Raw genomic sequence first — 25,945 nt, forward strand, 5'->3', positions numbered from 1 at the left:
AAAGAGAAATGAGAAAGCCCCTATATCAACATCAAAGGCAGAGCAGCTCTGGTTCCTAGCAAGCTGTCTCCTTTCTTGAGCTACTGTGAGTAGGTTTTGGTTCATTGCAACTAAATGATTTCTGACAAAGAATTGTAGAGTGGGTTTAACTTGTACTCAGGAGGTTAGCTGACAAGTAACCAAAGAATCTAGTTCTAACTTAGTCCCACAACACGTGTAAGCATTCTAGAAAGCTGACTTCACTTTCTACTTTGGAGAAGGCCCCTGAAGAATATATATTAGTCCTTTTCTGTAAGAGATGTACACTTAAGTATTTGCAGGTGAAAGAAAGATGTTTGTACAAAATTTTTCTTTAAAATATTCCAGCAACAAAAGAGGTGGACAAAACGAAACAATGAATGTTGACAAGTGTTTAGGTTGGGCAATGGGTAAATAAAGGGTCATAAGTATTCTGTTTTTGTGTTATATGAAAATTTCTATACTAAAAACGGAAAATGATAACTCACGGAAGACCCAACACACACACACACCTCACATAGTAATGGAAAACATGTGTATCTTTTATATTTGCTTCAGAAGTGGAACTGAGAGCAGTAAAAATTAAATTCTAGGTTATGAGATTTCTTTAAACTTTAAGGAACAAACATTTGAAGTGTTAGAAGAAGAACATTTGTGTGAGCTTAGTCTTATTTCTCTCAAATCCCCCTACATGGTTTTTTTTTGGAACCCTTCCACCAAGCCACATAAACTCTGCCCTTTTATTTCTGGTGATAACAGCTACCATCTCAGCTAGCCAAGAGGCCCCCAGCCTCACAGATTTGGAGATCTGAGTGATGATTCAGGTACTTGTTTGTTCGGACATCTGTCTTCTTTGAGAGTTTAATTATCAGAAAAATCCTATCCACCTGTTTTTCCTGCAGTTTGTTCAGCAGATTACTGTGAGAACAGCTATACATATGTTGACATACATTCCCACAAATAAAAAATGATTACATTTTTAATAGCATCCTTTCCGAGAAGAGGATTGTGAAAACTGTTTACACATAAGAAATCCCACTGCAACCCACTCTAGTTAAATTCCTGGATAATTACAAAGATATTTCAGTGGAAGAGGAATGCACCAATCTGATCATTTTAGTTCGGTCTGGTGATAAATCTACTTTTAGAAGAAATGCAAGATACTGCTTTTGCCCATGAGTTTACACAGTATTTTGTTTACTACTGACACTGCCTCTATCTCTTTGCACCATCATAAAAACAAAAGGAGATTCACAAATAACAATCTTAAAACAATGGTCACAAGAGAACAGGGGCTATGGTGCTGCTCCACCCAGAATTCCCTTTTGTCTAGTAATTCAAGTTGCTTACTACATGTTAGAGCAGGTTGCTAAGTGCCTGACTAAAGATATCATCATCTTTGGGTGTTCTGTGTAAGAATGTATTCTAAAACAACAAATCTCTACCTGCAGGTGTTTAAGTTTTGCATGGAGCTCACTGTTCTCTTGCTCCTTTTCTTCTGAGAACTGGGCTTTTCCAAGGGCTTTCTTGAGGGCTTGCCTTTCCTTCTCAAGTTCTGCTTGAAGGGCTGATTGTTCTAACTGTCACCATACGAAGCAATGACATGAAAGTATAAAACAGCAATAATTTATTATTTTAAAAGGCATAAATAAATTTACATAATACACACAATCCCTGGCTAGCTATAGTTTTACAACTCAATTTTATGTTTGTACTCCCAAATTTAAAAACCAAAGATAATTTTTTCACACAATCCTTAAACTATTATTAACACTTAAGAAGGAGTAAGCATCGGAATCAGCTCAGCCCAAATACAACAAATCAGAATCTTCAGGTGTGGGCCGAAGCACCTACCTTTAAAAGTTGTGCAAGTGAGCCAACAATTTTTGCTCTACTTTCCCTTAGACTAGTATTTCTCAAACTGTGGTCCTCAAAATAACTGTATCAACACTAGGTATGCCTGTTAAAAATGCAGACACCTAACCTCTATCTCAGAAAAGAGATTCTGGATCACAATCTCTAGGGTGGGTGGGGCCAAGGAATCTGTACTTATCAAGCATCACAAGGGAGTTCATGTAACTAAAGTTTACCAATCAGAGATCTGCAGATCTTCAGATCAGAGACAGAAGACCTGTTATGCTTCATATTCTCAGTGTGGTTTGAAGAGCAATCCTGGCAGTCTTGGTGCTGAGGAAGGGGGAATGTCCCTTTCAATACCTAGTGAATCAGTGAAAAGGCCAGGCTCTTAAAATAATTTTGTCAAGACTTCTGAGAAGAAAATAAAAGACAAAGTACAAAGGACAATGTATTTCAAGCTAGTACAGTCTGGCTTGAAAAGAGGAGAATTTATTAAGGAAAATGCCATCTAGAAATTTTATTTATTATTATTTTAAAATATTTACTGTTATTTTTGTTTTCCTAAAACCTCCTAATTTCTGAGACTCTAATCTTGTCAATTATACTTCTACAAAACTCAGCACTCTTGAGAAATACAATCCTGACAACTGTCAAGTGATGATCTGATATCTCATAAGAAAAGGAATATACATAATTACTATAATAAACCAGATATATTTCTAGTTCATTTTCTAATCATATGAATTATTTTTACATGCATTCCTGAGATTCAAAATATCTTATTTATTTCATTTTTATCAAATAAGCATGTATTGACACTTCTCATATGCCAGGCACTGAAAAAACAGAAACAAACAGATATAATCTGTGCATTCACTGAGCTCTGAGTCTAGCTGGGGTAAAACAAACAGATCATCTAGGAGCATCTAAACAGATGATCATCATATGCATGATAAATACCTTTACTGTGCACAGGTTATAGGAAAACCAAACTGGAGTCCTGAACCCAGATTTTCAGCAGGCAGAAAGGAAAGGTTGAAGTGGCTTCCTGAAAGAAGATGCAGCTCATCTGGCTAATAAATTGTATTTTTAATCTGATAAAGAATATATTACAACTGGCCTCTGCCTGCCTCTCTGCCTTTACCTCTCATTCTCTTTCCTCACTCCTCTCCCTGCTCCTGGCATCCTGGAGGCATACTTTCAGCACTTCAAATGTACTTACTATATGCTCTCTCTCCTCACCTCTCTGCCTAGAATACACATACCTTACCTTTACCCCTTTCACCTTGTCCCCTCTGCATGGCCAAATCCTACTTATCCATTAGTCATCAGCTGAAACATCATTTCTGTAGGGTGGTCTTCCCTGACTACTTCCTCCTTGGCCAAAGAATCCTGTCTCTTTCTTTCTTCCACACCTGTTTCACCTGCTGGACTAAAGTTTACCAATCAGAGATCTGTCAGCTCCACAGGATGGTGACCATGTCTGTGCTTTCCCTAGAGAATCCACAGCACCTGGCCCTCAATGGCCAATCAATAAATATTTATTGGATATGTTTTCTGTAACTTGCAAGTACAATTTAAACTAGTGGATCTTTCAACCAACTCTGAAAGGAGACAGCAAACTGCAACTTACCATCAACCTAAAAGAGGTCTCGGCCGAGCGCGGTGGCCCCTGCCTGTAATCCCAGCACTTTGGGAGGCTGAGGTGGGTGGATCACCTGAGGTCAGGAGTTTGTAGACCAGCCTGACCAACATGGTGAAACCCCATCTCTACTAACATACAAAAAATTAGCCAGGCATGGTGGCACACACCTGTAGTCCCAGCTATGCAGGAGGCTGAGGCAGGAGAATCGCTTGAACTCAGGAGGCGGAGGTTGCAGAGAGCCGACATCACATCACTGCACTCCAGCCTAGCAACAGAGCAAGACTCCGTCTCAAAAAAAAAAAAAGTCTCTTAAACCTGATCTAAGAAGGAAAAACAAACAAACTAGCATTTATTGAGTATCGATGTCAGGTGCTTTCATGTCATTTCATTCATCTATCTTCCCCATAAGCCATTTTACAGAGGAGGAAAAGGCTGGGAGGCTCAGAGCCATGAACTGATTTGCCCATGTTCACACAGGGGTAGTTATTAGCACTCGGAATGTCTGACTCTAAAATTCTGCCTTTCTCATCACTCCATATACATGGTATGAAAAAACGCTTAATTTTAGATTAAGACATAAATAAAAGAAGGATGATATCTTAAGGCACAGGGTACTTAGTTTCTAGTTGGCTTTATGCTCCTACTTACCTGGGTTAGTCTTGTTACTTTTTCCAACTCTTCCTTGAGCTGGTTGGCTTCAGTATCCCTTAGGTTTAGCCGAGCCTCTAGCTCAGCTTCATAGGCACTGAGATCTCCCTGGGTCTGCTGCAAAGATGCATTCACCTCATGCTGCTCCTGGAGGGCACTTTCTAGCTCTGCAAGCTCCTAGAAAGATACAGTGGGTTTAACTATGGAACCCTCACTGTGCTGCTTAAGCATCTGCAAGGCATTATAAGTAACTTGAGCACTGTAAACCAAAGGCTGGCCAGCTACTGCTGCCTGCCACAAAGTTTTCAGTAGCAATATCATGAAGCCTCAGGCTGTGCATATCCTGGTTGGAAAACAAAACCCTGGCTAAATGTAATCAGGAAAGTCAGTAAGCTACCAACATACCGTTTTTCAAAGGGACCAGTTCTGTGATACTTATGAGTCTAAAAACATAAGGAGGGAGAAAGGAAGGGAAAAAAAGAGTAGGATAAGATTTAATGCCTATTTTTCATCTGATGTTGGACAAAATGGTTTCATATTCATTATTCTTTGTATCTTCATAATCACTGTATAAGGCAACTTGCAGTTTTACAGATGAGGAACTGTAGAATGAATATCTAAGTAAATTGCAAAGGGCTATGTAGCTAGAAAAAGGACAGTCAGGATATAAATGTAGATCTCTGACTCCAAAGCCCATACTCTTTCTATTAAACCATAGCATGTTCATTTATCAGAAGAACAAAATGAGACTAGCACTCTCTAATATTAAGGATGATAAGAGTACCTTAAATGAGTGCTAACAAGAATGTAAGTCCATATTTACTAGCATACCATGGTTCTGGTTCATTTTAGTCCATTTGTGTTTTGTGATTAAACATTACCTCTTTCATCTATTTACTTGGGATCAAACTATTATAGATTAAAGAGGAGGATAGTATGATGAGAACTTCTAAAAAGAGCTGTCCAAAAACCACTTGGCAACTCAATTATTTGGGCTGCTTGTTTAAAATGTAGATACTACATATAACCAATGAAAGATTATTATCCAGAATATGTAAAGAATTCCTACAAATCTTTAAGAAAAAGCAAAGACAATTCAACAAAAAATAGGTAAAGAATATGAATAGGGAATTCACTGAAGAGGAAACCTGAACAGCAAATGAAAGGTGATCAGCCTCTCCAGTAATATCAGGGGAAAACGCAGTTAACTTAAGAAACTATTTTACATAGAACATAGAGATACAAGTTAAACAAACCATGAGGAAACCATCAGTCAAACCCAGAATGTGGTTCAATCTAGGGAATACCAGCTTGGATTTTACACACGCACGTGCACACACACACACACACACACACATATTCTTGGGACAATAAAGAAAATCTGAATACGGTTCAGATATTAGAGGATATTAGGGCCAGGCACGGTGGCTCATGCCTGTAATCCCAGCACTTTGGGAGGCCAAGGCGGGTGGAGCTCGAAGTCAGGAGATTGAGACCATACTGGCCAACATGGTAAAAACCATCTCTACTAAAATACAAAAAAAAAAAAAAAAATTAGCCTGGCTAATTTGGTGGCACACACCTATAGTCCCAGCTACTTAGGAGGCAGAGGCAGGGGAATCACTTGAACCCAGGAGGTGAAGGTTGCAGTGAGCCAAGATCGCACCACTGCACTCCAGCCTGGTGACAGAGCAAGACTCCGTCTCAAAAAAAAAAAAAAAAAAAAAAAAAAAAAAAAGACATTAGAGGACATTAGGGAATTACCGTCAATTTCCTTAGGTGTAATAATGATATTGTAGTGATGAGGGAAAATGCTCTTAAAAAGACGTGTGTTGAAGGGATGATGTTATGATATCTGCAACTTTCTAATGAGCAAAGGAAAAAAGTATGTGTCTGTGAGAAAGAGAAAATAAATCAAAATATTTATTGAATCCAAGAGGGTTCATAGATGTTCACCAAACTATTCTTTCAACTTTCTTATAACTGTAAACATCTTCACAAAAGAAAAATGGAAAGAAGGCCTTTAAAGCTCAGCAGACTGGCAAACATGAAGTCTGATAAAATACTGAATTTCCTAAATTTGATAATTATTCTGTGTTAATATTAGAAAATGTCCTTGTTCTTAGGAAATATATACTGAAATATTTAGGAGCAAAGGAGCATGATGTCTACAACTGATTTTTAAATGGTTCAGGAAAAAAAATCTGTATAAAAATGTGTATAAAATTGAATCCGGTTCCAAGATGGCCAAAAAGGAACAGCTTGGTCTACAGCTCCCAGCGTGATCAACGCAGACAACAGGTGATTTCTGCATTTCTAAGTGAGGTAACTGGTTCATCTCACTGGGACTAGTTGGACAGGGAGTGCAGCCCACAGAGGGCAATCCGAAGCAGGGCGGGGCATCGACTCATCCAGGAAGTGCAAGGGGTCGGGGGATTTCCCTTTCCTAGCCAAGTGAAGCTGTACCTTCACAGAAGATGGTACCTGGAAAAAAAGGACACTCCCACCCAAATATTGTGCTTTTCCAACGGTCTTAGCAAACAACACACCAGGAGATCATATCCCACACCTGGCTCGGCGGGTCCCACACCCACGGAGCCTTGCTCACTGCTAGTGCAGCACTCTCGAGATCCACCGTGAGGCAGCAGCCATGCAAGGGGAGGGGTGTCCACCACTGCTGAGGCTTGAGTAGGTAAATAAAGCAGCCAGGAAGCTCGAACTGGGTGGAATCCACCACAGCTCAGCAAGGCCTCTGCCTCCACATGTAGACTCCACTTCTGGGGGCAGGGCATAGCTGAACAAAAGGCAGCAGAAACTTCTGCAGACTCAAATGTCCCTGTCAGACAGCTCTGAAGACAGGAGTGGTTCTCCCAGCACAGTGTTTGAGCTCAGAAAACAGACAGACTGCCTCAAGTGGGTCCCTGACCCCCATGTAGCCTAACTGGGAGACACCTCCCAGTAGGGGCCAACTGACACCTCATACAGGTGGGTGCCCCTCTGGGAAGAAGCTTCCAGAGGAAGGATCAGGCAGCAATATTTGTTCTTCTGCAGCCTCTGCTGGTGACACCCAGGCAAACAGGGTCTGGAGTGGACCTCCAGCAAACTCCAACAGACCTGCAGCTGAGGGACCCGACTGTTAGAAGGAAAATTAACAAACAGAAAGGAATAGCATCAACATTAACAAAAGGACATCCACATGAAAACCCCATCTGGAGGTCACCGACATCAAAGACGAAAGGTAGATAAAACCACAAAGATGGGGAGAAACCAGAGCAGAAAAGCTGAAAATTCTAAAAACCAGAGCGCCTCTTCTCCTCCAAAAGATTGCAGCTCCTCACCAGCAACGGAACAAAGCCAGATGGAGAATGACTTTGATGAGCTGACAGAAATAGGCTTTAGAAGGTCAATAATAACAAACTTCTCCAAGCTAAAGAAGGATGTTTGAACCCATTGCAAGGAAGCTAAAAACCTTGAAAAAAGATTAGATGAATAGCTAACTAGAATAAACCGTATAGAGAAGACCTTAAATGATCTGATGAAGCCAAAAACCATGGCATGAGAACTATGTGATGCATGCACAAGCTTCAATAGCCAATTTGATCAAGTGGAAGAAAGGGTATCAGTGATTGAAGATCGAATTAATGAAATAAAGCAAGAAGAGAAGTTTAGAGAAAAAAGAGTAAAAAGAAATGAACAAAGCCTCCAAGAAACATGGGACTATGTGAAAAGACCAAATCTACGTTTGAATGGTGTACCTGAAAGTGATGGGGAGAATGGAACCAAGTTGGAAAACACTCTGCAGGATATTATCCAGGAGAACTTCCCCAACCTAGCAAGGCAGGCCAACATTCAAATTCAGGAAATACAGAGACCACCACAAAGATACTCCTCGAGAACAGCAACCCCAAGACACATAATTGTCAGATTCTCCAAGGCTGAAATGAAGGAAAAAATGTTAAGGGCAGTCAGAGAGAAAGGTTGGGTTACCCACAAAGGGAAGCCCATCAGACTAACAGCAGATCTCTTGGCAGAAACTCTACAAGCCAGAAGAGAGTGGGGGCCAATATTCAACATTCTTAAAAGAAAATAATTTTTAACCTAGAATTTCATATCCAGCCAAACTAAGCTTCATGACTGAAGGAGAAATAAAATCTTTTACAGACAAGCAAATGCTGAGAGATTTTGTCACCATCAGGCCTGCCTTACAAGAGCTCCTGAAGGAAGCACTAAACATGGAAAGGAACAACCAGTACCAGCCACTGCAAAAGCATGTCAAACTGTTAAGACCATTGATGCTAGGAAGAAACTGCATCAACCAACAGACAAAATAACCAGCTAGCATCATAACGACAGGATCAAATCCACACATAACAATATTAACCTTAAATGTAAAGGGGCTTTTAAATTAACCCCCAATTAAAAGACACAGACTGGCAAATTGGATAAAGAGTCAAGACCCATCCGTGTGCTGTATTCAGGAGACCCATATCATGCGCAGAGACACACATAGGCTCAAAATAAAGGGATGGAGGAAGATCTACCAAGCAAATGGAAAGCAAAAAAAAAGCAGGCAATCCTAGTCTCAGATAAAACAGACTTTAAACCATCAAAGATCAAAAGAGACAAAGAAGGCCACTACATAATGGTAAAGGGATCAAGTCAACAAGAAGAGCTAACTATCCTAAATATATATGTATACAATACAGGATAACTCAGATTCATAAAGCAAGTCCTTAGAGACCTACAAAGAGACTTACACTCCCACACAATAATAATGAGAGATTTTAACACCCCACTGTCAATATCAGACAGATCAACAAGACAGAAAGTTAACAAGGATATCCAGGACTTGAACTCAGCTCTGCACCAAGTGGACCTAATAGACATCTACAGAATTCTCCACCCCAAATTAACAGAATATACATTCTTCTCAGCACTACCTCGCACTTATTCCAAAACTGACCACATAGTTGGAAGTAAAGCACTCCTCAGCAAATGGAAAAGAACAGAGATCACAACAAACTGTCTCTCAGACCACAATGCAATTAAATTATAACTCAGGATTAAGAAACTCACTCAAAACCACACAACTACATGGAAACTGAACAACCTGCTCCTGAATGACTACTGGGTACATAACGAAATGAAGGCAGAAATAAAGATGTTCTTTGAAACCAATGAGAACAAAGACACAATGTACCAGAATCTCTGGTATACATTTAAAGCAGTGTGTAAAGGGAAATCCATAGCACTAAATGTCCACAAGAGAAAGCAGGAAAGATCTAAAACTGACACTCTAACATCACAATTAAAAGAACTAGAGACGAAAAAGCAAACACATTCAAAAGCTAGCAGAAGGCAAGAAACAACTAAGATCAGAGCTGAACTGAAGGAGACAGAGACACAAAAAACCCTTCAAAAAAAATCAATGAATCCAGGAGCTGGTTTTTTGAAAAGATCAACAAAATAGATAGACAGCTAGCAAGACTAATAAAGAAGAAAAGAGGGAAGAATCAAATAGACACAATAAAAAATGATAAAGAGAATATCACCACCAATCCCACAGAGATACAAACTACCATCAGAGAATACTATAAACACCTCCATGCAAATAAACTAGAAAATCTAGAAGAAATGGATACATTCCTGGACACATATGCCCTCCCAAGACTAAACCAGGAAGAAGTTGAATCTCTGAATAGACCAATAACAGGCTCTGAAATTGAGGCGATAATTAATAGCCTACCAACTAAAAAATGTCCAGGACCAGACGGACTCACAGCTGAATTCTACCAGAGGTACAAAGAGGAGCTGGTACCATTCCTTCTGAAACTATTCCTATGAATATGGAATCCTCCCTAACTCATTTTATGAGTCCAGCATCATCCTGATACCAAAGCCTGGCAGAGACACAACAAAAAAAATAGAATTTTAGACCAATATCCCTGATGAGCATTGATGTGAAAATCCTCAATAAAATACTGGCAACCTGAATCCAGCAGCACATTAAAAAGCTTATCCACCACGATCAAGTTGGCTTCATCCCTGGGATGCAAGGCTGGTTCAACATACAGAAATCAATAAACATAATTCATCACATAACCAGAACCAATGATAAAAACCACATGATTATCTCAATAGATGCAGAAAAGGCCTTCAGCAAACTTCAACAGCCCTTCATGCTGAAAACTCTCAATAAACTAGGTATTGATGGAATGTATCTCAAAATAATAAAAGCTATTTATGACAGACCCACAGCCCATATCATACTGAATGGGCAAAAACTGGAAGCATTCCCTTTGAAAACTGGCACAAGACAGGGATGCCCTCTCTCACTACTCCTATTCAACATAGTGTTGGAAGTTCTGGCCACGGCAAGGGAAAGAAATTCTCTTTCTCTTCCTAATTAGGAAGAGAAGAAGTCAATTAGGAAGAGAAGAAGTCAAATTGTCTCATTTGCAGATGACATGATTGTATATTTAGAAACCCCATCATCTCAGACCAAAATCTCCTTAAGCTGATAAGCAACTTCAGCAAAGTCTCAAGATACAAAATCAATGTGTAAAAATCACAAGCATTCCTATACACCAACAACAGACAAACAGTGAGCCAAATCATGAATGAACTCCCATTCACAATTGCTACAAAGAGAATAAAATACCTAGGAATCCAACTTACAAGGGATGTGAAGGACCTCTTTAAGAACTACAAACCACTGCTTGACGAAAAAAAAGAGGACACAAACAAATGGAAGAACATTCCATGCTCATGGATAAGAAGAATCAATATCGTGAAAATGGCCATACTGTCCAAGGTAATTTATAGATTCAATGCCATTCCCATCAAGCTACCAACGACTTTCTTCACAGAATTGGAAAAAAACTACTTTAAAGTTCATATGGAACCAAAAAAGAGACCACATTGCCAAGACAATCCTAAGCAAAAAGGACAAAGCTGGAGGTATCACGCTACCTGACTTCAAACTATACTACAAGGCTACAGTAACCAAAACAGCACGGTACTGGTACCAAAACAGATATATAGATCAATGGAACAGAACAGAGGCCTCAGAAATAAATAACACCACACATCTATAGCCATCTGATTTTTGACAAACCTGACAAAAACAAGAAATGGGGAAAGGGTTCCCTATTTAATAAATGGTGCTGGGAAAACTGGCTAGCCATATGTAGAAAGCTGAAACTGGATCTCTTCCTTACATTTTATACAAAAATTAATTCAAGATGGATTAAAGACTTAAATGTTAGACCTAAAACCATAAAAACCCTAGAAGAAAACCTAGGCAATACCATTAAGGACACAGGCATGGGCAAGGACTTCATGACTAAAACACCAAAAGCAATGGCAACAAAAGCCAAAATTGACAAATGGGATATAATTAAACTAAAGAGCTTCTGCACAGCAAAAAAAACTACCATCAGAGTGAATAGGCAACCTACAGAATGGGAGAAAATTTTTGCAATCTACCCATCCAACAAAGAGCTAATATCTAGAATCTACAAAGAACTTAAACAAATTTACAAGAAACAAACAAACAAACCCATCAAAAAGTGGGCAAAGGATATGAATAGACACTTCTCAAAAGAACACATTAATGCAGCCAACAGACACACGAAAAAATGCTCATCATCACTGGCCATCAGAGAAATGCAAATCAAAACCACAATGAGATACCATTTCACACCAGTGAGAATGGTGATCATTAAAAAGTCAGGAAACAACATGCTGGGGAGGATGTGGAGAAATAGGAACACTTTTACACTGTTGGTGGGAGTGTAAACTAGTTCAACCATTGTGGAAGACAGTGTGGCATTTCCTCAGGGATCTAGAACTAGAAATACCATTTGACCCAGCCATCCCATTACTGGGTATATACCCAAAGGATTATAAATCATGCTACTATAAAGACACAAGCACACGTATGTTTATTGTGGCACTATTCACAATAGCAAAAACTTGGAACCAACCTAAATGTCCATCAGTGATAGACTGGATTAAGAAAATGTGGCACATATACACCATGGAATACTATGCAGTCATGAAAAAGGATGAGTTCACGTCCTTTGCAGGGACATGGATGCAGCTAGAAACCATCATTCTTAGCAAACTATCACAAGGACAGAAAACCAAACACCACATGTCCTCACTCATAGGTGGCAACTGAGCAATGAAAACACTTGGACAGAGGGCAGGGAACATCAAATCCTGGGGCCTGTCATGGGGTGGGGGACTAGCGGGGGAGGGATAGCATTAGGAGAAATACCTAATGTAAATGACGAGTTAATTTGAAACCAATGTGAAACATGTGTATACCTATGTAACAAATCTGCACGTACCCTAGAACTTAAAGTATAATAATAACAAAAAAGTATATAAAATCATGTAAAAATTACATATGAGGAGATAAAGCAAATGTGTTAAAATAGTAATTGGTGACTCGGAGTGAAAGGCAAATGTGAGTTACTTGTATTCCTCTTGCAACTTTCCTGCAAGTTTGAACTTATTTCAAAATAAAAGTTTTAAAAAAAAGTTGGACAACACTACAGCATTGGCAAGAATGTGGCAGAATGGTAGCCCTCACATTGCTGGTGGGAGTAGAAGCTGATAAACTCACTGTGAAAAGTAATTTGACAATATCTACTGAACTTAATTAAGGATGGACATATTCTCTGACCCACAGTTCTGCTTCTGAGCATAGTCCCCATGTGTTCAAGATGTGTGCAAGAACGTTATGCTCAGCATTGTTTGCAATAGCATAAGACTAGAAATCACCTAAATGTCCCCCAAAAAGAGAACGAATAAATAATAAATTTGTAGTATATCCATAAAGCAGGATGGTACATATATCAGTAAAAATGAACAAAGTAGAACTGCATCTATAATTCTCGAAAACATAGGCCAGGCGCCACGGCTCACACCTGTAATCCCAGCACTTTGGGAGGCCAAGGTGGGCGGATCACCTGAGGTCGGGAGTTTGAGACCAGCCTGATCAACATGGAGAAACCCTGTCTCTACTAAAAATACAAAATAAGCCGGGCATGGTGGTGAAAGCCTGTAATCTCAGCTACTCAGGAGGCTGAGGCAGGAGAATCACTTGAACCCAGGAGGCAGAGGTTGCAGTAAGCCGAGATCTCGCCATTGCACTCCAGCCTGGGCAACAAGAGTGAAACTTCGTCTCAAAAACAAAAACAAAAAAGACATAAACATGAAGGAAGAAAGAAAGTGGCCAAATATGTACAAATATGTACATTATGATACATTTTGTATAAGTCTTAAAATCATGGAAAATACTATATATTGCTTACGGATGTTTACATATATGATAAAAGAATAGAGGTACAGGGAAATAATAACCATATTCAGAACTTTGTTACTTTTGGAAAGGAGTAGACAGAGGATTTCAAATATATCTATAATGTTTTATTTCTTAAGCTGAGTTGTGAGTACATGATGTTAAATATTATTTGTGATTTTTTAAATATGCCTGAGATATTTCATAATATTAAAATATATTAATTCAATTTCTGGAGCCAGCTCTACTGAGCAAGAAGTTTGGAAATCTCTGGTTCTCACATATGATAACATTTTCCAAACAACTAAAATAGTGCAAGGTAAATCTCCAAATGAATGGGCAACAAATCAGGTTCATAAGGGTATAATTTAAAACAGTATGTCTGTCTTGTTAGCTATAAAATAATGTTAAAATTATCTAGTAACCACAAGAATAAGAAAAACCATTCTGTGCTCAATTTTGCAGCACAAATAAAATATGAACATTTAATACAGTATTTGTAATAGCTACCATTTCATATTCTTTAGAGTTATTTGGCAACAATATCTTTCAGGGATAGAAATGCAGCCTAAATAATCTTCCTTTTCCGAGCAAAGAAAAAATAATTCCAAATGTATCACAGCTAAACGAGAAAAAAAAAAAAAAAGCCCAACTTTTAAAAGAAAAAAATCACCATATAGCCACTAATACTTTTTCCCACTTAAAAATGTACTGTGAACTCCTCCAACTAACTTAATTTGGACATTATCTACTTATGAAGCTAAGGAAAATAGGCAGGAAAAAAAATCATACCTTCCTCATATTTTCTGCATCCATGGCAACTATTTCCAGTTGGTCTCGCTCCTGCTTGACTTCTGTCAATCTCTGCAACAACGTCTCTTTCTCATCCTGCAGCTTCCTGCACTCATTCTGGGCCTGAGTTGCCTGGCCTTTAATGGTCCCCAGGTATTCTTGCAACCCACTGATGACACCTTCTAAATCCTTCTTCAGGGCTTCATTTGCTGCTATCTGGCCTAAGCAAGATGCAAAAAGGGTAATAATATATCTTTTTAAAGTACTGCATTGTCTCATCAGCATTTTGTTATTAGCCAAGAGTGAAATTCTAAGCTTTCAATTATTTCCTATCATTTTTCTTTTTCAAAACATAATGTTATATTTTCTTCCTATTATAGATAGTACAGGACTATTAAGCAGGTATAAAATAAAAATAGTATATTTAGGGGCTATGCTTGTAAAATACCTGATTCATGCTGTAAAAAGTTTAATTTCGGCCAGGTATGGTGGTTCAAGCCTGCAATCCCAGCACTCTGGGAGGCCAAGGTGGGAGGATCATGAGGTCAGGAGATTGAGACCATCCTGACTAACACAGTGAAACCCCATCTCTATTAAAAATACAAAAAATTAGCCGGGCATGGTGGCACGTGCCTGTAGTCCCTGCTACTCACGAGGCTGAGACAGGAGAATCACTTGAACCCAGGAGGTGGAGGCTGCAGTGAGCCGAGATCAGGCCACTGCACTCCAGCCTGGGTGACAGAGTGAGGCTCCACCTCAAAAAAAAAAAAAAAAAAAAAGTTTAATTTCCAAATAAAATAAAAAATATGTAGCAAAACTATGAGTTCGTGCTGCTAAATACATATAACAAAATCACTCAGTATATAAGATGAATCCAAGACTGGCAACATAAACCTAAAGACTTAAAACACACACACACTCCCCATGTACAGTACTGGATACACACTATGTGCCAGGAACTTTATGAACACTCTCTCTCTTTTTTTTTTTTTCTCAAAGTTTCACTCTGTCACCCAGGCTGGAGTGCAGTGGCACAATCACGGCTCACTGTAGCCTCAACCTCCCTGAGCTCAGGTGATCCTCCACCCTCAGCCTCCCAAGCAGATGGGGCCATAGGCACGTGTACTACTACACCCGGCTTTTTTTTTTTTTTTTTTTTTTTTGTAGAGTTGGGGTTTTGCCATGTTGCCCATGCTGGTCTTGAACTCCTGGGCTCAAGTGATCTGCCCACCTGAGCCTCCCAAAGTGCTGGGATTACGGGCATGAGCCACCACTCCTGGCCTATGAATACTATCTAATTTAATTTTCCCAACAACTAATAATTGAGATAAAAACAACTTGTCCAAGGTGACACAGCTGATAGTAGCAAAACAAAGAGTAGGATCTTTTTACACTGAGCCCCATGTGTAAAAACCACTATAGCCTATTGTCTTCCTTTTCCACTATTATGGATATGTCACAGTTTAAATCTGCATTGCAAAAGTAGATCCTAAAACTCTTTCTTCTTATAACCAGACACTGAATTCCCTGATGCCAATAGGTGCTTTGCTCCTGAATGGATTTTATGCCATAGACAATCACATGCCAGAGCTTATCATGATCATGTATTGACTTCCCGCCTACTGACTGGAATGACCTGACTCACTAGGCATCAATGCCACAAAACAAAACAAAAACAAAACTCTTAAAATTGCATTAAATACTTTTGGGTATCCTGTAAATATTTCCCTATCAAATACTAGTACTAATAGGTGAACTGTATTTAGCTACTATCTGGATTAATGCTTATCTTTATAATGTTCCTTTCACTAGTAATAAAACTGATTTACCCTAAATCATACTGAAATTCTTACCTTCAGTAAGTTGTTGTTCAAGGTCCTTAATCTCTTCCGTTTCCTTAGCAATTCTAGAAAGTATCTCATCCAAACGACTTTCAAGTTGTTTGTACTGCTTGTTCATAATGTCAAGCTGTTGTTCTTTACCCCTCTTTTGAGCCTTCATATGGGACTGAATTTAAAAAAAAAAAAAAAATCAACAAAACTCCAAGTTCCTTAAACTCCTTTAAAATGAATAATCCTTAACAACATTTTTAAATGAAGAACAGAAAATAAATATAATAATTTGCATCTATTTTGTGTCAGGCCCTATATTGTTTTCACACGGGTAGTTTTCATTTAAACTTCAAGATAAGTTGATATGGAAATCATTTCTACTTTACAGGTAAGAAAACTGAGGATCAAAAAGGTTAAGTGGTTTTTCCAAGGGCACAGCTAGGTAGGTCAATGTTATTTGCATTGCATTAAATTGTGTGTCTCTCTTTTTTTTCTTTTTTTTTTTCTTTTTGAGATGGAGTCTCACTCCATCGCCCAGGCTGGAGTGCAGAGGCACGATCTCAGTTCACTGCAAACTCCGCCTCCCGGGTTCGAGCAATTCTCCTGCCTCGGCCTCCCAAGAAGCTGGGACTACAGGTGCAGGCCACAACACTAGGGTTTTTGTTTGTTTGTTTTTGTTTTTTGTTGCTTTTTTTAGTAGAGACGGGGGTTTCACCATGTTGGCCAGGCTGATCTCGAACTCCTGACCTCAAGTGATCTGTCGGCCTTGGCCTCCCAAATCGCTGGAATAACAGGCATGAGCCACCGTGCCCAGCCTACAATGTGTCTTTTAAAAAAGGTTTCCAAAGTTAGTTAGTTATGCCATATATCTATAAAAAGACTTAAAAACTACATCCAAAATGTTAACAAGAATTATACCTGGGTGGAAGGATTACATGGGGATTTTTTCCTTTTGTAATGAGTATTTTTATATTTAAAAAACTTTTATAGTAGATAAGTAATGCCTTTTTTTTTTTTTTTTTTTTGAGACGGAGTCTCCCTCTGTTGCCCAGGCTGGAGTGCGGTGGTGCGATCTCCACTCACTGCAAGCTCCGCCTCCCGGGTTCGAGCAATTCTCCTGCCTCGGCCTCCCAGAAGCTGGGACTACAGGTGCAGGCCACAACACTAGGGTTTTTGTTTGTTTGTTTTTGTTTTTTGTTGCTTTTTTTAGTAGAGACGGGGGTTTCACCATGTTGGCCAGGCTGATCTCGAACTCCTGACCTCAAGTGATCTGTCGGCCTTGGCCTCCCAAATCGCTGGAATAACAGGCATGAGCCACCGTGCCCAGCCTACAATGTGTCTTTTAAAAAAGGTTTCCAAAGTTAGTTAGTTATGCCATATATCTATAAAAAGACTTAAAAACTACATCCAAAATGTTAACAAGAATTATACCTGGGTGGAAGGATTACATGGGGATTTTTTCCTTTTGTAATGAGTATTTTTATATTTAAAAAACTTTTATAGTAGATAAGTAATGCCTTTTTTTTTTTTTTTTTTTTGAGACGGAGTCTCCCTCTGTTGCCCAGGCTGGAGTGCGGTGGTGCGATCTCCACTCACTGCAAGCTCCGCCTCCCGGGTTCACGCCATTCTCCTGCCTCAGCCTCCCGTGTAGCTGGAACTACAGGCGCCCGCCACCTCGCCCGGCTAATTTTTGTATTTTTAGTAGAGACAGGGTTTCACCGTGTTAGTCAGGATGGTCTCGATCTCCCGACCTCGTGATCCGCCCGTCTCGGCCTCCCAAAGTGCTGGGATTACAGGCGTGAGCCACCGCGCCCGGCCAAATAATGCTCACGAGGTCAGGAGATCGAGACCATCCTGGCTAACATGGTGAAACCCCATCTCTACTAAAAATACAAAAAACTAGCCGGGCGAGGTGGCAGGCGCCTGTAGTCCCAGCTACTCGGGAGGCTGAGGCAGGAGAATGGCCTGAACCCGGGAGGCGGAGCTTGCCGTGAGCTGAGATCCGGCCACAGCACTCCAGCCTGGGCGGAAGAGCGAGACTCCGTCTCAAAAAAAAAAAAAAAATTAAATGTACTTTTAAAAAAAGGTTTCTTAGAAGAAAATAGAGGCATGAAATAGATAAAATACTTGAAATTCAAATTTACTTTCAATCTCTTATACAAAGAAACATTTGGCTTTTCAATAAACTGAGAGTCGACAGGGACCTCAAAGACCACTTAGCCGAGTGAGTCTCAAAATGGAGGGCCCTAAGAGGTATACCTGTCTACCACTACACTTACCCATGGTGGAAAACAGAGCTTTCACATACCCACACACCCTCCCGCACCCTGAAGTCATGGCATTAGGGAACTGCTGTTAACTGAAAAGAGTGGATTGTATTTCTCAGGTGTGCTACGGAAAGCAAATCAAGAGCCAATGATCTAGTCTAACCCTTGCTTTTAAACATGAGAAAACTGTATTTCAGATCCATCAAATGACTTGCACGTGAGGCAACTGTTCATATGGAGACAAAATAATTCCCCAGAGAACCTTTGCCCTCCCAGTCACACCTTCATGACTCTTAAGTTGGTACCCACAGGATGAGAGGAATACAACAATAAATGAAGACAACGTTATCGAAAGAGGGAACTGTATCAGAAAAATGAACACCAATGATCTCAAGTCTAAGACCCATGTGATGATAAAATAATGTTTCTCAATTTTATGTATTTGCTTACCCCAAATACAAGAAAAAACATCTTTTCATTTCTGATGAACAAAAGAGTGGCAGCTTAATTGAAAGGTTTTAAATTTACTACTGGTAAAGCTGTATGGTATTTTGCAAACTCTTTTCCCTACACTCCCAAAATACCCATTTGAAATCTTTCTGAAAAGTTAACTACATATAACAGCTTACATTCTAAGTAAATTTCGGATTTTTATGGCTCAAGAAATAATTTCTTAAAAGACTACAGTCATATCAATTAATCTTTAAAATTCACCATTAAAAATTCCAGCGAAATCTTTATACGCAGGATAAACATCTGGTTCAATATGCCAATGGTGTACATTAAATACAAGGGAACAAAAGTAGATTCTGCGATTTACATCACCGAGGAGCTCACAAAAGAGTTATTGTAAAAACAGGAACTTACATCTCTGACTCCTCCTCCTTTTAAGTCCTTTGTAAACAGAGAGAAAAAATGATCATACCTTAAAATTTATCCTTTTAAAACTGAGCCGTTGAGAACAGAGAAACTGTGGGCGGAACACTTTCTAATGCTGTCTTCAAATTCATGTGCACTTCCCTCTCTGACAGCCACATTTTTGCAAGCGCCTCCGAGCCTCTGTAACTTCGCAAAGCTTCAAACCACACTCTTGGCCAAAAGTGAGCGGCGGCCCCGCCCATCCAATCACCAGCAGCCTCTGCGGGCAGGCCCCACCCTCCGCGAGTTAAATCATAACACAGGAAGCTCCCGGGGGCCAATCACGCTCAAACTTTGCAACAGATCACTACGGCTCGTTCCCTCTAGCGAACAGTTAACTTTTGCTTCCAATGGGGCATTTCCCAATCAGAGAAACACAATACAAATCTTCATTATGTTTGCTCCAGTGATAATTTGTGCTTCTATGAAGAATTTCATAACTACAATAGTCTGTGAATTTGAAACCTAGTTAAATGCTTATATTTGCTGAAAACCTGCCTAGGCTTAGTTCTGACCTAATTTAAAAATAATCTCTTTAGACCTGTAATCGCTTTGTGAGGAGAGGGTCATTGTGGTAGCATAAGCAAGGGCTCCACCTCTTTCTAAAACAATAGCTTGGGGGCAAATCACTTAATATTTCTATATCACATTTTCATCCTCTTCAAATTGAAAGAAAAATGGCTAGATGTGAATAAAGTTCCTCACCAGAACATGTAAAATACAGCACAATGTATGACACACTGTGGGCACTTAATATGTTTGTTTTCTATGATTTCTCATCAAAGTTAAGCTTTTACTTTTAAATTCTATTGGCTATTCAGAAAGATAGTTCATCTAATTACATAAAAATTAATTACATAAAAGTCTACCTGTATCTATAGAAAAATATGCAGGCATCCCACTCTTGATTATTTCTCTTCTGCTTAAAGGCTCACATTTTGTAGCCTAAAATGGGATGCCAAACACTAGCCAATATGAAACTTTGTGAATCAGAAAAAGATGTTCCCTCTGGATAAACTTAAAAGAGATGTCCTCTGATGCTGGGACTACAGCTGCAAACTTAAGAACTATTAGCAGTTTTAATAAAATTAAAAAGGAAATTCAAATCTGGTTTGTATGTTTCATCCCCACTGCACAGGTTGATTTTAGCTAACTTTAAAACTTGGATACCATTCCCATGTCTCATTTACCTCCTTTCTATATATAATTCTCTACAGGAATCCAGTGGGAACTGAACTCTCTGTCCGCCAGAAATATAACAGTCATTTGTTGAAAGCAAACACATAATCCAGCTACTAACTAGACTCATAGATCACAAAACTGGAAGGGGAAACAAAGGAGTTTTGGGTAGGATTTATAAGCTGCTTCCTTCCTCCCTTCCATGATGCAAGCATTCATAAACACAGGGCTGGCTGGTCCCTGGGAATACAGATACCCGTAGGATACAGTTCATGTCTTCAGGGGCCTTACATGGGTGGCAGATTGAACAAATACATTCAATAAAGTAAGATATTATTGACCACATTATACATTACTTAAAATACCCCATTTTTCCTTAAAATTATTTAAAATAAGACTACTTTTCGTTTCAATGTTAATACTTTGGTTTCAATTTTTAGGCTTTTGTTAGAAAAGACCTTGTATCTGTCATAAGGTTATCCTTTATCGAAATTAGCTGGCCCACAAAAAATATATATGATATTGTACTAAAATGCTTAAAGGAATAGTTAAATAACTTGTCAAGTACTTAAAGCAATTACAATATCCTCACTATGTTAAATTCTATGATTTCTATTAATCCAGAGATCTTAGAGTTCTTTAAAAAAAAACCCTATTATTCAAGGTATACCAGGAAAATACGTAGAAGATATTTTTCCTTGTATTTTAGGAGTATTAGCTAAAATATAAGCAATTAGTACAACTTCTTAGAGACAGAGACAAGGGCTTGGCCGTATCTAGCCACCTGACCATATTTAGTCATATCTCAGGAAGAAACATTCCAGAGAAATGTTTCCTTTTTTAAGGACAAAACAAAACAATATGAAAAAACAAATACCTTCAATGGAATATTTGCATAAAGGATTAAATAGAACAGGTAGAAAAAGGACTCGGAACCCCCTTCAGCTTTTTCTGCTCTTAAGAAAGATGAAGGGCTGGATGTGGTGGCTCACACCTGTAATCCCAGCACTTTAGGAGGCTAAGGCAGGCGGATCAGAAGGTCAGGAGTTCAAGACCCGCCTGACCAACATGGAAAAACCCCATCTCTACTAAAAATACAAAAATTAGCTGGGCATGGTGGCGCACGCCTGTAATCCCAGCTACTCAGGAGGCTGAGGCAGGAGAATCGCTTCAGCCAGGCGCGGTGGCTCACGCCTGTAATCCCAGCACTCTGGGAGGCTGAAGTGGGTGGATCACAAGGTCAGGAGATCGAGACCATCCTGGCCAACATGGCGAAACCTTGTCTCTACTAAAAATACAAAAATTAGCCAGGCATGGTGGTTAGTGCCTGTAGTCCCAGTTACTCGGGAGGCTAAGGCAGAAGAATCACTTGAACCTGGGGGGCGGAGGTTGCAGTGAGCCAAGATTGCGCCATTGCACTCTAGCCTGACGACAGAGCAAAAAAAAAAAGAAAAAAAAAAAAAAAGAAAGAAAGATGAAAAAAAGGCAAGGAGGGAGAGAGCAAATCTCTCTTGCTCTGCAATGCAATGAAATTCAACCACTTAAAAAAAAATAATTGTGCCATGCGGCCATCATTTACTGAAAGCTACCTTCTCTTCAAGCCCTAGGTTGTTTTAAACATACACATTCCATATATATGTGCGTGTGTGTATATATATACACACATATATTTATATATAACACACATACATATACACATACATACATTATATATACACACATATATGTACAGTTTTCCTTCGGTATCCATGGGGGATTGGTCCCAGGATTCCCTGCAGATACCAAGATCCACTGATGCTCAAGTTCCCTTCTACAAAATGGCATAATATTTGTATTTAACCTATGGACATCCTCTTATATATTAAAATCATCTCTAGATTACTTGTAACACCTAATACAGTATAAATGCTATGTGAATAGTTGTTATACTGTCTTGTTTACGGAATAATGACAAGGGAAAAAAGTCTGCACATGTTCAGTACAGATAAAACCATCCTTTTTTTCCTAATATATGTGATCTGCAGTTGGTTAAATCCACAGATGCAGAACCTATGGATATGGAGGGCTGACTGTATATATATATCACTTAAATTTGTACATCAAATTAAAACAGACTTTCAGAAAGGACTCTGGACTCTGATGCTAACAGTGATGAGACATGTAATATGTAGGGAGAACAAAAAATTTCTTAATTTACTCACATGTTTTGTGTCTTTGGAATCCAGGCTATCTATGGCTATTTCCAAGTGCTTAATCTCCTTCTGCTTTTCGGCAATTTCCTGCTTTTGCTTTTCCATCTGCAGTTCTAGATCCAGAGCTTCCTGGCGCAATTTATTTACAAGTTGTAGTCTACCACTCAACTGCTTGTAAAGAAGGTCCTTCCCTGCTTCTGAAATCTAATCTCCCCAAACCCCAATATATAATTAACAGAGAAGAACAACATTGATTTATTAAGACAATGTCTTTAATAAGTATTCTACGTTCTATCAGTTTTTTAAAAATAAAAGTAAAATGTGGGAGTTATCTAAACACTCAATGCATATTTTATACTTTCATGCTTATTATATGTAGAAAATCATACTTTATAAAAGTTTATGAAAACTATTAATAGCAGGCACACATAAGTTGTCATTCTATAATAGTATAGGCAACTTGTAAATTATTAATAATAAACATAGTATTAATAATAGCTGGCTTCATATAGCACTTACTATGGGCCATGCGCTGTTCTAAACTCTTTATATCCTTTAATCTAATCCTCAAAACATAAAAAGTAAAAAGTATAATTATCCCAATTTTATAGATAAGGAAACTGAATCATGGAAAATTTAAGTATCTCACCCAAGGTCATACTAGGAGTTTGTGGATGCAAGACTTTGTGTGACTCTAGACAATTTCACTGACTACTACACTACAGTTTCCTAATTAGTTTTAATGTGAAGACAGTCAACCAATAAATTGAGTACTGATATAGAAGTAATAATTAATACTCTATCTCTTATTTCTAAGTTTTTAGCATAGATTTAAAAATATGTAAAAATTTCTCAAGAGTCTGTATAGAAGTGTAAAAAAGACGAAGATAAAAGACTGAAAAGAAATAAAATAATGATGATTACTACGTAATTCCTCATAACTGCAATACCTTTATAATCAGGAAAAAATTTTAGAATTCCATGTTCACTGGACAATCATCTCACACTAAATAATTTCAAAATACAGTAAACTCATTAAATTGACGTTTTTATTTCACTGAATTAGAACCCAGCTGAAGCTTACCTTTGTTAGCATGTCAAGTAAATGAACAGTATAAATAAAAACTTAGGCTATTAACTTTCTTATTAACTATTATTAACTATTATTAACTATTAATATTAACTCACTTAAATAACTATTTTCTAAGCATATTTTGGAAGTATCCATTTCTTTTAAAATTATGTACATTATTTACATCTATCTATGTAAAGCTTTGGCCAGTGCTATTATAAAATATTCTTTTTAAATTATTAAAACCATCTTGATAGCTCCCTCTACCTCATTTCCTACTTTCAACCCATCATTAAGTCCTGTCAGTTCTACTGTCCAATGTTTCCTGGAATCAGTTGGCTTTGTCTCCACATCCACCAGCACCTTCCTGGTTGGTGCTAGTATCATCTCTTGCCTGTATTGAACAACAGCCTCCTGAGAGATACAGATGCACACAACCCCATTCCTTCCATCTCACTCAGTCCATTTCACTCGTCATGAAGTAAGGCAAAGTGACATATAGGATCAGCCACTCAACTATCTAAAGCCCTTCAAAGAGTTCCCATTGCATGCAAAATAAAATTCAAACTTCTTAAAATGGCTTATGAACAATTTGGGAGGCCGAGACAGGCAGATCACTTGAGCCTAGGAGTTCAAGACCAGTCTGGGCAACATGGTGAGACCCCACCTCTACAAAAAAAATACAAAAAATTAGCCAGGAGTGGTGGCACATGCCTGTAGTCCCAGCTATTCCGGAGGCTAAGGTGGGAGAACCACCTGAGCCCAGGAAGTCAAGGCCTGTCTCAAAAATAAAAATAAAAATAAAATTGCCTATGAAGCCTGGCATGATCAACCTCATGACTCTTTAACTTCATCTTCCTCTATACTCTCCCTTATTCTGCAAAGAAATTTCTAGTCTGAAGGCCTTTGTACACACTGTCACCTCTGTATGGAATACTTTCTGCCAGCTCTGGCTCACTGGCTCCTTCTCATCCTTTGTATATTATGCCTGTCACCTCCTCAGAGAGGCCTTTGTGAATCCCCACAATCTAAAGTATATCTCTTTTAACATCTCCCCTAGTTTTCTATTTTTTTCTTACAACACTGATGCTGTTTAACTTTTTTCCTTTTTTTATAAACATTTTTTTCTTTTTGTTTATTTATTGTCTTATTTCCCCCACAAGTCTGTCCATGAGAGGGACACATGTCTATTTTGTTCATTACTCAGCCCCCAGCCCAGTGACTGACATATAGTAAGGTTCCAATAAACTTGAGTCAATTTCTAGTTAGTATAAAATCTGAAAGTAACAATACAGTGTATCTTTTAAAAGAATCTACAATTTGGACTTCACAGTGTTGTTCTACCTACTGTGGTATGAATGTAGTCACCATCATAATTTTTAAATACTGATTTTTAAGTTATAAATAACTAAAACCTTTTTACTCACTTAAAAACTAAAATGTCACGCTACTTCCTTGTTTTGAATTTTTCCCCTATGCAATTACATTATGGATTTGAGCTGCTTACTTGCTTACTTTACAACACACTTTGGTAATTTTTGAGAATATGTTACTTCAATCTTTTTGTATACTACATATCTCTCTTTTTTTTTTTTGGCTTGTGTTTGATGACAATGTTCATATAACAGCAGAGATATCTCCTGGTTCTTAATCTAAGTCCCAGGATCTTAAAGGTGGAGAGTGCTTAATTAAATTAGAAGAGATACATCAGGAAGCAACTTCTCAAGACTACACCTTTTTACCTAAAATTAATAATTTATTTCTTAATAAATTGCTAATTGGATGTCATCATAAATGGAAGAAAATTACAACTGGCAAATTCTAGAACCATATTTGACTCTGGAATTTATTATCCCATAATTAATTAGGCAGCTAACTGCTTTTTAAATTGTTTTATATGATTATGAAGGGAAAAACACATTTCATTTTTCATTTCCTCTTAGCATTGCTGCTTTGCTTTTACGTACTTTTTTTAGTTGTACAGCTTCTTCCAGTTGTTTAAATTCTTCAGTAGCTCTCAAAATTTGTTGTTCTGCCTTTTCTATTTCGTCATGCAGTTCTGATAGTCGAGTTTGTGCTGCAAATTTAAAAACCATGCTCACATAATATGAAACAAGAAAAATATTGAATTCTGAAATTTCAACCAGATATTCTTTCTTTGTAATATCCTTCTCCCCTCTCTATTAAACTGTCATTATATATCACAAAAAAA

The 25,945-nt window shown here is 38.4% G+C and overlaps 1 protein-coding gene across 20 annotated transcripts in view; it reads right to left on the reverse strand.

Moving 5' to 3' along the window:
• The window catches only part of CNTRL (centriolin), a 98,600-nt gene that overhangs the window by 38,200 nt on the left and 34,455 nt on the right, over positions 1–25,945 (reverse strand). For 15 of the 20 annotated variants that reach the window (XR_004443570.1, XR_004443569.1, XR_004443571.1 and 12 more), the window contains 6 exons: positions 25,701–25,810; positions 22,671–22,865; positions 16,127–16,280; positions 14,274–14,494; positions 4,169–4,345; positions 1,464–1,598 (listed from right to left, as the gene is read on the reverse strand). Coding sequence is in view for 17 of the 20 variants with exons in the window: in XM_033237597.1 (XP_033093488.1) it covers positions 1,464–1,598; positions 4,169–4,345; positions 14,274–14,494; positions 16,127–16,280; positions 22,671–22,865; positions 25,701–25,810 (992 nt within the window). In the remaining 3 variants the exon portion in view is untranslated. Of the gene's footprint in view, positions 1–1,463; positions 1,599–2,656; positions 3,308–4,168; positions 4,346–14,273; positions 14,495–16,126; positions 16,281–19,297; positions 20,902–22,670; positions 22,871–25,700; positions 25,811–25,945 lie in introns of those variants that run through there. The other 5 variants (XM_033237598.1, XM_033237612.1, XM_033237601.1 and 2 more) reach the window with 5 other exon arrangements.

This window comes from Trachypithecus francoisi, unplaced genomic scaffold, assembly GCF_009764315.1.
Source record: "Trachypithecus francoisi isolate TF-2019V2 unplaced genomic scaffold, Tfra_2.0 Lachesis_group16, whole genome shotgun sequence".
Taxonomy (NCBI): Eukaryota; Metazoa; Chordata; class Mammalia; order Primates; family Cercopithecidae; genus Trachypithecus; species Trachypithecus francoisi.